The sequence below is a fragment of the Anneissia japonica genome, unplaced genomic scaffold (assembly GCF_011630105.1).
Source record: "Anneissia japonica isolate Jap-2015-1 unplaced genomic scaffold, ASM1163010v1 scaffold287893_len360957_cov134, whole genome shotgun sequence".
NCBI lineage: Eukaryota > Metazoa > Echinodermata > Crinoidea > Comatulida > Comatulidae > Anneissia > Anneissia japonica.
The window spans coordinates 212,741-226,758 of NW_022717951.1; the positions used below are offsets into that span (position 1 = coordinate 212,741).

The 14,018-nt window shown below is 34.0% G+C and overlaps 1 protein-coding gene across 1 annotated transcript in view; it reads right to left on the reverse strand.

Annotated features, from left to right (window-relative positions):
• Positions 1-638: 638 nt before the first annotated feature.
• Positions 639-14,018, reverse strand: part of LOC117110390 (acid-sensing ion channel 5-like) — a 22,457-nt gene continuing 9,077 nt past the window's right edge. Inside the window, exons 5-10 of the mRNA XM_033253085.1 lie at positions 10,720-10,859; positions 7,900-8,039; positions 3,880-3,944; positions 3,400-3,553; positions 2,937-3,028; positions 639-2,296 (exon numbers count right to left, since the gene is read on the reverse strand). Coding sequence (XP_033108976.1) covers positions 2,079-2,296; positions 2,937-3,028; positions 3,400-3,553; positions 3,880-3,944; positions 7,900-8,039; positions 10,720-10,859 — 809 coding nt within the window. The 3' untranslated portion in view covers positions 639-2,078. The remainder of the gene's footprint in view (positions 2,297-2,936; positions 3,029-3,399; positions 3,554-3,879; positions 3,945-7,899; positions 8,040-10,719; positions 10,860-14,018) is intronic.

Here is a 14,018-nt window from a genome sequence, read left to right on the forward strand (position 1 = left end):
AGTTGTTTTTTGAATTGTACTCCACAAATCTCAAGCCGATACCTCGCACAACTCGAGTAACGTCTCGTATTTATTGTCGTAACTTCATGGCTCGCTGGCTCACACTTGCGATGTCTCGCACTTGTGATCAAATAACACGCTGGCTCGCACTTTGGCAACACTCTTTGGCAGTCAACTCGCCCCTAGAAAACCCGCCCTTGGAAACTTGCCCAATAAAAAAAATGTACACTTTCTAGACCATGCAGTCTTCAAAATGAAAATTGTAACCTTTGGTAATCAACTACATTTTCCACATACATTGAAATTTTTGAAACTTTATTTTAAAAAACCTAAACCATAATTCACAACTATAAACACTTTTTGACAAAAATGAAAAATTACGACTTTGTTACACAATGAGAAGTGTTCTAATATAGACAATGGGTCGTGTCTCATATTATTTGTTATATTTTTATTATTCATTATTTTCACTTGACTCGCATAAATAATTTTGTTCGAAGAATAATTTACAATTTGCAATTTCTAGTATTACCCCGGTATTCTTAAAACAAACTTTAGTCGTAGTTCAAGCTAAAACTTAAAAATTACGTCATTTCGTATTCTTAAAACGATCTTCGTCTAACACTACGACTAAATGACGCGAAAATCGATTAATCAGCCTAGGGTCAGGCTATATCGTCCACTTGAAATATTTACCCCATTAAAAACGTGTTTTTGTAACTCACGATAAAGTAAAATAAATAAAAACGATTGTATACGCAGGTTTATTATGAGGAAATGCGTTTTTGAACCGACCACAGACGGCAGCATAATATTCATATTCATCCGACAGTACCCTTGTTGTCGACCGATACTGGACCAGATACACCGGAGCTATCTGGATGCGATTTACTTTTAGTAGACCTGCTTGTGTTACAGCAAACAGAATGACCCTTCATTGAAAAGTACTGACCAACTTCAAAGATAGTGATAACACTTCCGCCAATAAACAAACCCAATAATAATAATAAAATTATTATTAATAAATATTTAATATTTTCGGTGTGATAAACAAAAGAGACATCAAGTTTTAGCTCCCAAATGGAGATATTAACATGTTTTGCTAGCCACATGCGATAGTTCTTGATTTGCACGAAATCTCTCGCGTTGCGATCACGTAGCTTCACCATAGCAACAACAAAGATGGCGCCGTCCTCGCTAGGGCTCAACTATAATAGTTCTCCAAAGAAAGCAAATTTTCAGTGACTGTTCAAATTCTCTATCGTAATATGTTAACAACTAATATTATAGAAAATTAATTAAGTGAATGATGGTCTATTATGAATTATGAGGAAATGCGTTTTTGAACCGACCACAGACGGCAGCATAATATTCATATTCATCCGCGTTACCGGATCTCTAAAATTTCGTCTTCTATTAAATTTAGCCATTTTTATTGGTTAGTTTGATAGTCTTGGCTAAAACTAGGACTTGATTTAGTCGTAGTTAAATCTTCGACTACGTTATTTGTGAATACATATTGAAGTTGAAGTTGAAACAAGCACTAAATAAAGTTCTAGTTCGAAGTTCGACTAAAGTTTGTTTTAAGAATACGGACGTTACACTATAATAGTATATTTGGTATAGATTATTATTACGATTAGTTTTGGTATGTTTGTATCATCAGTGATATATAATATAATAGTGATATATAATTTTTTAGCAAGATGTTGTAACTATGCAACGAATAAATTTTGGTTTGAAGAAACACGTACTTCAGTAATATAAAAAGGTAATACATCATCATTTTTACAGGAAACGCAAATGTTTACAAGAAACGCAATTAAGTTGTCCCGTATTCTCAATAAATCATCATTAACTACATGTAACACAACAATATGAAAATCTGTTAATTAAATAAAATATTCCAGCCTTCTCTTTGCAAAACCCGCCCATGAACGTTGCTGAACAAAATGTTAATCCTGGCCTTGTTCTTATTGGTCATTTGTTATATCAGACTGATATGCAGAAAGGTTCATTAGTAAATGTGTTTGCGGTGGTTGTCCGGAGAAGTCGACATGTATTCGTATTCGCTATCGTCAGATCATTTCCAATGTGACATGGTCACCGACAGTACCCTTGTTGTCGACCAATACTGGACCAGATACACCGGAGCCATCTGGATGCGATTTACTTTTAGTAGACCTGCTTGTGTTACAGCAAACAGAATGACCCTTCATTGAAAAGTACTGACCAACTTCAAAGATAGTGATAACACTTCCGCCAATAAACAAACCCAATTGACCTCCAATGTCACCTAAGGAAATAGTTATAGCGTGAAATATACTTTGTAACTAACTTAGGTCTATAATATACCTAATAATGATGATAATTATATACTATAATACTGTAATAATAATACTGTAATAATAATAATAATAATAATAACAATAACAATAATAACAATAACAATAATAACAACAACAACAATAATAATAATAATAATAATAATAATAATAAAATTATTATTAATAATAATAATAGTAATAATGAAGAGGGTGAGTTTTTCAAAATACATTAGGATTTCAATCGATATACAATTTGCATATAAAAATTAACCATGAGAGATAATGCATGCAACTAGATAAACAAATGATTCAATGTTAAATGTGCGATGAAAATAAACATTTCCAAATCCATAAAGATGCAGAAAATGGTATCAACAGCAAAAGTAATATCGAAGGCGGTAGATCTCCTTTTTATTTAGGCCTACACGCGAATGAGTTTCACGTCTTAAATGAATCAAAATATCGTTTTGTACAAATTACGCATGCACACATTGTAAAAGGCTGAGCCAATTTTGTAAACTGTGACGAGACATATTACGCTCACGCAGTGATTTAGAAGCCCCCATTGGCAGGTAGTGAAATGAAACGTACTCAATTTAGTTTACTTACTAAGAAGAGCTGAGAACGTCATTGCTGGAGTTTGTTTGAATACTTGCAAGTTCAACTCTTCATAATATACATCCAGCAAGATATAATTCTTCCTGTTAATAAATAAAACAGCAACAACTTACTTTGTCTTCTTAAAAACTAATATTCCTTCCTATCAATAAACCGGCACAGACTGCGCCAACCGGTTTCCGCAACGCAACATGAATCTCTTTTAACTACAGACAGCGTCGCATCATCAACCGCGCGTACGGAGAATGGATTTGCCCTACAATGCAGTCTTTGCGTAATAATGATAATAATAATAATACAATTATTATTATTATTTTTTACTTAGTACGTACATCTTTGAATATAGTGATCATGTGATTGCGAGCAGAATTTCCCTTAGTGAAATAATAATCGTCTTCAAGGCTAGGGCAATCTTTGTTGATGTTTAAGGTAAAATTTTATGTGAAGCCCTTACGAGAAGTATGGTGAAGAGGTTCCATAAAAAGAGTACAATTCATTCTCAACAGATAGGTTAGGAATGTCAGCATACGTGACGGACGTTGAGAACGACGTGTACGCACACGGAACTGGACAGTCGCATTCTTCTAGAACTCCGCTTTTCAGTTTCTCTGAAACAGAGAAATAATGCACTTTATATTTTCATACAAAAACATTTTCACAGGCAATTAAAATATAGAGTGCACAAAACATTTGCAGATTCAGCAATTCGAAGTAGAGAAGGCACAGGATGGACTCTCACAGATGTTTATGATTATGGCTGGGCCCTCTTGAATCGTCCACTGCAGAATATTTAAATATTGTTCGTGTAATCTAAACAATAAAGCTATGCCTAGCGATATCCTATAAATAATAATATAAAAAAAAACTTCCGTTTATATACCAGTTAAAACAAAAACTTAACTTCTATACAAACAACATTTAAAAAAATCATTACTGAGCACATCTGATGCGCAGCCCTCTGTTTCCTTTGGGGTACATTCTGGCTCATCACCTGGGTATCTACATAAAAAAAATAGAATAAACAATGATGATGACAACATTAATTGCGAAAATAATTGTATTGTTTTATTGGATATTGTTCGCTTATGTCAGTCTGTACAGGGCTTAAGAATAATTGGTTATCACATTACAGATAGACAACTCAGCTATATCATGGTTGGGAAAAATTAGATTACATCGCCTCTAGATGGCCTGAAATGACACTCTCAGGATTTTCTCCATTCCTTAATTTTGAAATATTTACGGGAGACCAGGCTTACATCTGGGTTCCCCTTGAATCCGCCACTGCATGGGGCGGGGTGTCCTCTAACGCTTATAAAATGATAAATGAACACATTCTTGAGAGGAGGGGTGGGTGAAGAGAGAGAAAGAGAGGACTTGATATTTGTTATACAAGGTTACTCAGAGACGCCTGGATTATCAACTATGACCAACATATTACAAATATAAGACCATAATGGAGATGCTCCCTACTGTACCAAGAAATTTGAGGGTACAAAGTTTAGCGAGGGAATGTCTGCATGCATATTCATGTATATCAGATAGGGTCTTTGACCTAACTCACCTAGAATAGCACCCTCTATAATGTCCGCCTTATGTGTATGGGAAAACATCTAAAAGACCCCAATTCTTAATATATCTCACCTCAGCCTTATTCATAATGGGGCGCACGCGCGGGTATAATAATTTTCGTAGTTTTTTATGTATTGAAGTGCCATTTCCAGCATCTAAAAGTCTCAAATTCTTACAGTTGCTTTACCTCAGCCTCAACCATGGTTAAGTATCCAAGTGCCGTTTTCGGGCACATAATTTCTTAAAATTTAAAATTTAGACATCTGCGCCCCAAAACCATGATGGGGCTCAGGTAGATATCGTAGATTTTGTACTATTCAAGTGCTATTTTGGACATCTATACAAGTCGAACATTTTCAAACTTTTCTCACCTAAGCCTCACCATGGTGGGGCTCAGTGGATATGGTATTTTTAGAATTGTAAGTACTTAAGTGCCATTTTAGGCTACCTATTATAATTAATTCAGTCTTTTTTTTTTTTACTTAATTCGTCAAAAATAAAAAGAATGAAAAGGTAATTTAAGTTCCATTTCCGGGCATCCAGAGGTATAAAATACTGAATTTGGTGCGGACTCTCATTTCAAGTCCAGGATACACCACTGTTTCTAAAAAAAAAAAGTTAAGCCAAATATATTTTCATTTTTTTGTTTTTGTTTATGTGAATGTCTGATAGGTTTACTTTAAAACAATGCTAAAAACACAGTGTCATTGCCAACACAGACACATGCACGACTGAGCTTTTTCTGAATTAGTAGTGGTACATAACGTTTGTCATGCACTGTATCATGTGCTATAGAAATGGAAGACCATAATGTCATGGATGAGAATATACCTCTCTGGTAGGGTCTAGAGTACAATCACTGTAAAATTGAAAGATACAGGCTAGTGTGAATTTAAACAATTTCCTAATTATAATGTTCAGAATATGTGTCAAGGAAAGTAAGTATGATTGTTGGAAAAAACATTTTATTTTTATTTCGCCTGTGCGAACTGGCCGAAGGTCTGGATTCGCGCCTGTGTGTTTATAAACATTACTGCTAAAACCTGTTTTAAACTCATTGACTGTAGCATCATCTTAATTTTTAACAAATTAATGTTACCTACTAGATCTTAAAGTTTTATATTTTAATTTACTGTATTATAACATAAATGAATTTAGATTAAGATGGTTACATTCACCAGTTATGTTTTTTAATGATGTATAATTTCACTTAAAGAAATTAAACAAATAACAGTCAATAAGGTACTATATATATTTAGTTTATAATTTCACACACTTTCATAAACAATGAAAGTGCCCTGTACATATTTCCGAAAATAAATTATTATTTCCAAAAAACAAGATATAAAAATTTAATCATTCTAAAAACACATGGACTATCAAACATCGATTTATGCTAATTTATTAATTCAATTTTTTACTATTTTGCTGATTTAAATAGTTCGAAAATTAAAAACAAAATCAGTTTTATTACTAAATTTGATCATTGAGGGCCATTTTAACATACCTGTCATTTGGGGCCATTTTTACCAGGGTCATATTTTTCTAGGTCATTTTTATCGAGCCTTTTTTTCAGTGGCATTTTTTCCGGGAACTTGTCTACATCCATTCCCCCCTTTCAGACTCCGCTCCAGAAATTTGCCGAAAATGGGCCCGACATATCCGACAGGGGTCCGAACCAATTGGCCGACTATAGCCTCGGCCCGAGTTTCTGAACAGAAAGTCCCTGGTAGGGTTCACTGTGAGATAATTTAATATGGTCAAACTTGTGCTCTTAGACCACAATATTAGATTAACAATCAAAATAACGTTATTTGTAGAGGCAAATTAATTTTTTTTTAAATTTTTTTTTTTTACATTTTTGATCCAGCGACTCCATAATGAAGGGTCGTGTCACATTATTATTTGCTGGAAAATGTTCTTAAAAGAATATTATACACCACTGTGTGATTAAAAAAAAGCTGAAAATTGTTTTCGATGGGAAAAGAAAAGCCTATCTAAATAGTGTATTAGATAGGCCTCTGTATTTAGTACCAACTACGTAGTACTGCCTAGCTAGTAGTAGTAGTAGTAGTAATAGGCCTACTGTTTCAGTTACCATATGACTTACGGATTTATTTTATTATGTACAAGCAAAGATAATAAATAGCAGAAGATAGAGCAGCTTCCCAATGTAGTGGAACATTAGTTGGAAAGGCATTGTGGGTACACGGAGAGCAATTTTACCCCGTCCGCGCGGTGGCGCTATATAGTAATAAAGGCGCCGCTCTGGTTCGTTTGTTTTCTGTAGTTTCTCCACTTAGTAAAATATTCAAATTTTACCCCATTCGCGGGAGGGCGGATGTTCCATCAATTTTAATGCAAATACGCGGAACAGCTCATTCTTCTGCTATTTAAATTCTTTGGTACAAGTTATTTTGGAGATACCCTGGGACTGGAACCCTACCTAGAGGCTTCCACAAACACCCGTTTATTATACAAATTTCGAAGTTTTCCTGTGCGTGTAAGCAAAGAGTATAAATAGAACAAGAGAGCCAACAACGCTCATTGAGAGCGTAAAAAACGATACGCCCATACGCAGCTAGTGTAGGACGCCAACTGACGCTTGTATGTGTTTTATTACTCCACCGTGCACGGTCGGTTTGTCTGTTTATCTGTTCTCCACAAGATGCTGTACTTTTGTTTTCTGCATAGAGCTATTAAACAACTAGAGGGCCCAATATGGCGTCATTGTTTTCTACTTATTGAGTTCATAGTGGGCGTACTTTTATCGCGCTGGGTAATAAAAAGTGCATACAACCGTCAGTGGACGTAAGAGGCCTAGGCATGGTCTCCTACTATTTTTGGAGCCGAATAAACGCGATGTTGTACGACTAGCTAAGGAGATAATCTACTTTGGTCAAGCAAAAACTACATGTAATATAATAATTATTTATAGCCTATTGGGAATCAATTTCTTTTTAAATTTTTTTATAAACTTCAAACACGCATTATTTAACAGATATTTACTATCAAATGACATAAAATTTTCTTATTAATATTTTTATTTTTTTTCAATTACCTGATATTTATACAATCGCCACACTGTAAAATAGGCGTTGTGTCCACTTTTGCATAGAAGGACCCAATATGGCGTCTCATAACTCTCTCTATATAGGAACTCTATGCCACCCTCCCCACTGGCGCCACCCCACTGCCTGCAGACACCATAACTGGGGACTTCCGGTGGGGGATTCTTATGCTTGATCTGCTACAATTTGCAAATATTTGAATTATTGTACGTATAGTATGTTTATTATATAGTTATCTACTCTTTGAACCACATTATGAACATGTCATGCACGTAATCCCCTAATTGGATTTGTTTATAGCATTTACTTACCGAATAGGTCTGCAACCACACTTGTTGACAATGTGTTTATGCCGGCACTCCAGTAAGCAACCGGAGACCGTGTATATTTCGTAGTTGTTAAGCTTCAAGGATTTGTCACAGTCTCCGTGGGGGTCACCTAGTGTTTTTACCTATGGCGATTGGACACAATAATATTTATGTATTAAGAAACTTGTAGGATTTTATTGATAACATTAAAATGCCATTTAAATTCAAACGTACCGCCTTATTTAAACCTGAACCATATTTAACAATTGTTGCCACCGTAGCTGGCAGTGGCATATCTATGGGTACTTAGATGGGGGAGTGGATGAAAGTCGGAGGTTGGGGGAGGTACGAAATAATAGTTATGTTTATTTATTTGTGTTCAATTAGTAGGAAATTATCTGACCATGAAGATGTTCAGAATGTAATTTGAAAGGGAAACTGATTAAAAGGATACATGCAGTCAATTATATATTTCTTCAAAAAGAACCAGTAAAATTTTGCCCATGCTCAGCAATTAATAAACTGTCGTAGCCAAAAAGAGGCCAAGTAGAGTATCTTATTCAAAAAAAAAAAGGGGAAAAAAAAAGAAAAATTCAAATCGTGTACATTACACCCATACACCGCAACGCTCGAGTTTCAAACATACGAGTAACTAGCTGTACTAAACTTTCTGGGTAAATTGAGGGCGCCATTGAATATGATAGTGCTTAGGCGAAATTTAATTGGCTGAATCTATGGCAGCCATCTTGGTTGGTACACACACAGCTCTGCGTATTTCGAATACATTAAAGTTAGCGCTCTAGTATTCCTATTATATCTCTATTATATTTATTATATCTATATTATATCTATGGATTATTTACAAAAAAAAAATGCAAATTTGAATATAAAATATAATATTACAAAAATATGAAGTTAAAAATGCTCCCTACTTATAAAATAAAGTAGGCCTAAATACATCAGCAATTATCGTTAACAAATGTAAATCTTGGATTTTAACTTAAAACTTAATGATCATAATTTTATTTATTCATATTTTAATTTTAGTATCACAAGTCTTTTTTTTTTTTTTTGCCAAAATTTTGTCAATTCTTGTGATATGTTTTAGTATATCATGTTGATTCATGACTTGTTATTCTTTTTTTAATAACTTTTGTTACGTTGATGCATAACCTGTTTTTCAAAATAAGATTTTACTACCTTTGTACACCCTTGAACACACTGTTTAACTGGGAGCCTGTAAATCACAAAGAATGGGATTAATATGTTATTGACAGGGAATAACATCTGTCTCTTATACACATCTAGATGTGTATAAGAGACAGATATACAGGTACAGATTTATGTGCTTTAAACATTTTCAAATGGGAGGGGCGAATAGGGGAGGGGCGATTTTTTTTCCTACTTCCCTATATACGCCACTGCTTATATCGGCTTCAAAGATGAAATTAAAGCCAAGCATTTACTGTGCCCGACGGTCGTCGGCCGACATGATTCTATAGAGAACGCAACGCAACGCCATGACGCTCGTGCGACGCATTAAAAAATGCCCGGCTTAACAATTACAGAGCAGTGTTGTAGCTTTTATGTTGAGATGCTTTCCTTCTAATCCCAAGGTCCCAGGTTCAATTCCTGCGATTGCAGGACTTTTTCAAGACAAAACATCTTGATTTCAATATTATCTACCTTTATTACCGACACTATTTTAAAAAGCAACATTTGCACCTAGTTTTGGTGTTAAAAAATAGGAATTTCACTATGTATAGGCCCACCCCAGTTGAAATGGGACTCTTCTTCTTTTTTTTCAAAACAAAACAACTTGATTTTAATATTATCTACCTTTATTACCGACACTATTTTAAAAAGCATCATTTGCACCTAGTTTTGGTGTTAAAAATAGGAATTTCACTATGTATAGGCCCACCCCAGTTAAAATGGGACTCTTCTTCTTTTTTTTTCAAAACAAAACAACTTGATTTCAATATTATCTACCTTTATTACCGACACTATTTTAAAAAGCATCATTTGCACCTAGTTTTGGTGTTAAAAAATAGGAATTTCACTATGTATAGGCCCACCCCAGTTGAAATGGGACTCTTCTTTTTTTTTCTTTTATCTCTAATTAACTTAACTAAACTCACACAAACTCCTAAATTATGGTTAAATATCATTTTTTTAATAGAAAATAATAGAAAATAAAGAGAAAATGTGTGCCCGGAGCTCACATTTACCATTAATAAAATTGAAAATTAAACGGTTATTGGCATTAGGCTGAAACTAACTGGATCAAAGTAGAAATGATGGGCGTATTGTATTGTTTAACATTTGCATTAAACATGTTTTCTTTTGTATTCATTGTACTTTTCCATGCTGACCTGCTGCTTTCATTTTGTTTAACTTGTGTTACTGTATTATTGAATTGTGCTGTTTTCGTGGGTAGATTATGTTTAGGAGAATTATATTTAATCTACTAATTTTGTTATTAAGAACTTCAGTAGTACTGGTAGTACCAGTAATTAAAAAAGGACATCATTCAAAAGGAAACCAAGAAAAAACATAAAATGCAAGGCAAGGACAACAATCAAAAGAAAAATATCAAAGCACAGAGGGATTTAAAAACAAGACAATTACATTTGAAAAATAATTAATGTTGCGATTTTCTTATTATGATGCCGATTTGGTGTGATATGCCCATATGTTGGTGTAATATGACTAGTCTTCTCGGATAAGGACTATAAACCGTAGACTCAGTGTCATAGTTTGGCTCATGGCAATTTAAGTGCACCTTTCGAGTCGAGTAAGGGGTAACATACTGGTTCATACAGCCTCTGTTGTGGACAGACGAGAGATAGCCGGCACCAGTTTTACCGGTCGGACACGAAGTGATCCTATTGGGCCTGAGAAGTAAGGTAATGTACGAGCTATAATCCACACCGTCGAGCGCTTTGAGACTTTGGTGTAACCTACATTATAATAAATCAGCAGATATTGTTAGCATGCCAATTCAAAAAATATCAAAGGCGCAATAAACCCGACTAAAAAGCTTTAGGAAATAAGAAAATTTTGAGATTATTCTTAAATAATATTAAATTTGCAGACTGTTTAATAAAAATAGGTAACTGGTTCCAGAGAAGAGGCCTTAAAAGAAAATGAATGTTGACCATGTTTTACGTAAGATAAAGGGACTTGTAGAAGTTGTTATTCAGTTTAAATGAGAATGACTTAAAAACAAGTAAAAGTAGTTTAAACGTAGTTCTCTGTTTAACTGGGAGCCTGTAAATCACAAAGAATGGGATTAATATGTTATTGACAGGGAATAACATAGCAAATTCGGGCAGCAGATTTTAAACTTTCTGTAATTTCTATTGATGAGGAAATCAGGTAAACCAATAAACAAAGAGTTACAAAAATCCAACCTTGACGAAATGAATGCATGAACAGGTTTTTAATTGATTTGGAACAGCGCTACATCCGGATTCTCCAAAGGTTGTGAATATTAAAAAAGATGAGATACAAATTGGATGAAAAAAAAAAAAATAAGAGATTCATTAAAAATAACACCTAAACAGCAGGCAGATGGAAGATGGTTGACAACAGTATTACTGAAACAGAGTAAAGAAAATTGTGGTTTTCGGTGAAACTTGGAACGAAAAAAAAGTAAATTCGGTTTTATAGGGATTGAGTTTAAGCATACTGTGAGACATCATTGTTTGGATTTCGGTTTGCAGCATTGGAACTTTTCAAAAGTAACAGTTGTTTCAGCAGCGGGATCAAAAGGAAGAGAAATCTGGATATCATTAGCGTAAAGATGAAGCTTAACATTGTTGGAACCTAAGATATTTGCAATAGGGGAACTATAAAGAATAAGAAGAAGGGCATCGATAAAACTTCCCTGGGGGAACACCACATCAAAGTTGAGTAGGTTCAGAGTTGGAATAAAAATATTAACTAATTGAAACAGAGAAGAAATTACATATACATATAATTCCTCAATACCAGCCTTGTACAATAATATTTGTATTAAATTTAGACTATATTCAATGTATTTTTTGTTCTAAATTGCTATTAAATTTATGCAATTTTGCAACATTTGTTTTAGCTTTTTATATATATTTTTTTTTCGTGATTTGTATTTTGATTTGGACCAATTAAAGGAATGAATGAATGTTGTTAATACTGATTTTGAAGGAACCACATGAATTGAATCAAATATAAATATTAAAATAATTAGTAGTTAAGCGTTCAATTTAATTTTATTTTTATTTTATTCAGGTATAAAAATAATACAAAAAGTAGCCAAAGGCTAAAATTATTGCATTTACAAAAATATAGAAGGCCTTAATTACAAATAATGAAATTACACAAAAACATTAATATACGCATTTACAAATTAAGAATGATTATTTACAAAACACATAAAAGATTACATTAAATAAATAAAAATATAAATAAAAATTTTAATTCTGAAAAACCAAGGACTTTTAACTGTTACCAGGATAGGCAGCTGGCTGGTTTAAGCCGTCTAACTTAATTTAGCCTTATGTGTGATATTGTTATGCAAATGAGTCAGATAAGCACAATCTGCATATGCTCAGAAAAACAAAACTTTCCTTAGCCGCACGATGGCCACTCTGTGTATCGGCTAGGCGTACAGCTAGGCCTAGCCGAGAATTACGGTACGGAAAAACAAAGTAAAATAAGAGTACTAATTTCACTTGACATGTAAATCAATCATACTTACACACTAAAAAACAAACTTTTTAAAAGCCTTATCCCGTTTCTTCACCAATTGCCGTAAATTATTGTTGAACCACGGTTTGTACGATTCATTTTTTTATGGTAATCTCCGGAATATATAATTCATACGCATTACAAAGTTGGGAATTAAATTCTTCAGAAATGAGATCTACATATTTATCTCCAGAAAGACACCAGTTATATTGGGTAATTCATCTTCCAAATTCTAAAACATTAGATTCCTTAAACGGTCTCACAGTCTTCGTAAATTTTATTACGCCTAATAATAATTGATTTGTGGTCACTTTTTCCGATATTGGCAATTGGTGCAGTCTCTCTGAAAAAGGAAGGATGATTAATAAAAACTAAACCTAGCAATGCATTGTCTCTTGTTGGAAAGTCAACGATTTGCTTGAAATCAAGTTTAGTAGTCAAATCCGTAGTGTCTATAGGATTAAAGTCACCCATAATCAATATTGTAGCATAAGGTTTCTTGCTTCTAATTAAGTCAATGAATACTGAGTTATAATTTAGTAATTATAAAGGTTGACCTTAGCATTCAAGGCAAGGCCAATTTTTGCTTAACAAAAGGCCAGCCGTAATTATTACCGGTATTATAAAATTCTTTCGGGTATTTATAAGAGATTTATAATAGTGAAATGATCAATAAATAATATGGTAATCCAGACACGTTAGCAGAAACTGCTGATGCAATAATATTCGGAGAGCAACTTAGCTCAGTCGGTTAAATGAAGGTAACCATTGGGTGTGCGATGACCCTATTTAACCTTTTTGGACCTTGGTGCTTGGTTCAATTCCTGTTTTCCGTTTCTCGGTGATAGATTTTTTGGTGTTACACACTAAAGGTGACCCACTGAAGTCTGATTACTTATTTGTAGATGAGTCCTTTCAATAGACTGCTGGTCTTTTATCCACGATGACAGCGACGTGGGCGTGGTCGGACGTCGCCCAAAAAGTCGTCAGAAGGAAAAGGCCCTGCAAACTATAACAATTTCGAAGTTTCAAATGTTTATTTAACTAATTTTAGAGTCTGCTAATAATTATGTAAAAAATATATATGATTTGTTCCTCCTCGATGTGGTTATTCTCGATGGCGCGGGACTCTAGCGTGACCCCTGCTTTCATCACAAACTGAAACACGAATAAAACAGGGATTGGATTGAACCAAGAGGCGGAAGAGTATTTTTGGCGTGAAACACACATAACTCTTTAAAAATAAAAACTTTTACTTTCATGTGGGGTCCTTCTGGTGGAGATTGGGCAGTACATGGGAAGACAATGCCATATTAAGCAAAAGTAGAGCTCCGCATAATACACTATGGGAAAATTATTATACGAAGGTTAGATCTAATACTGGAAAAAAT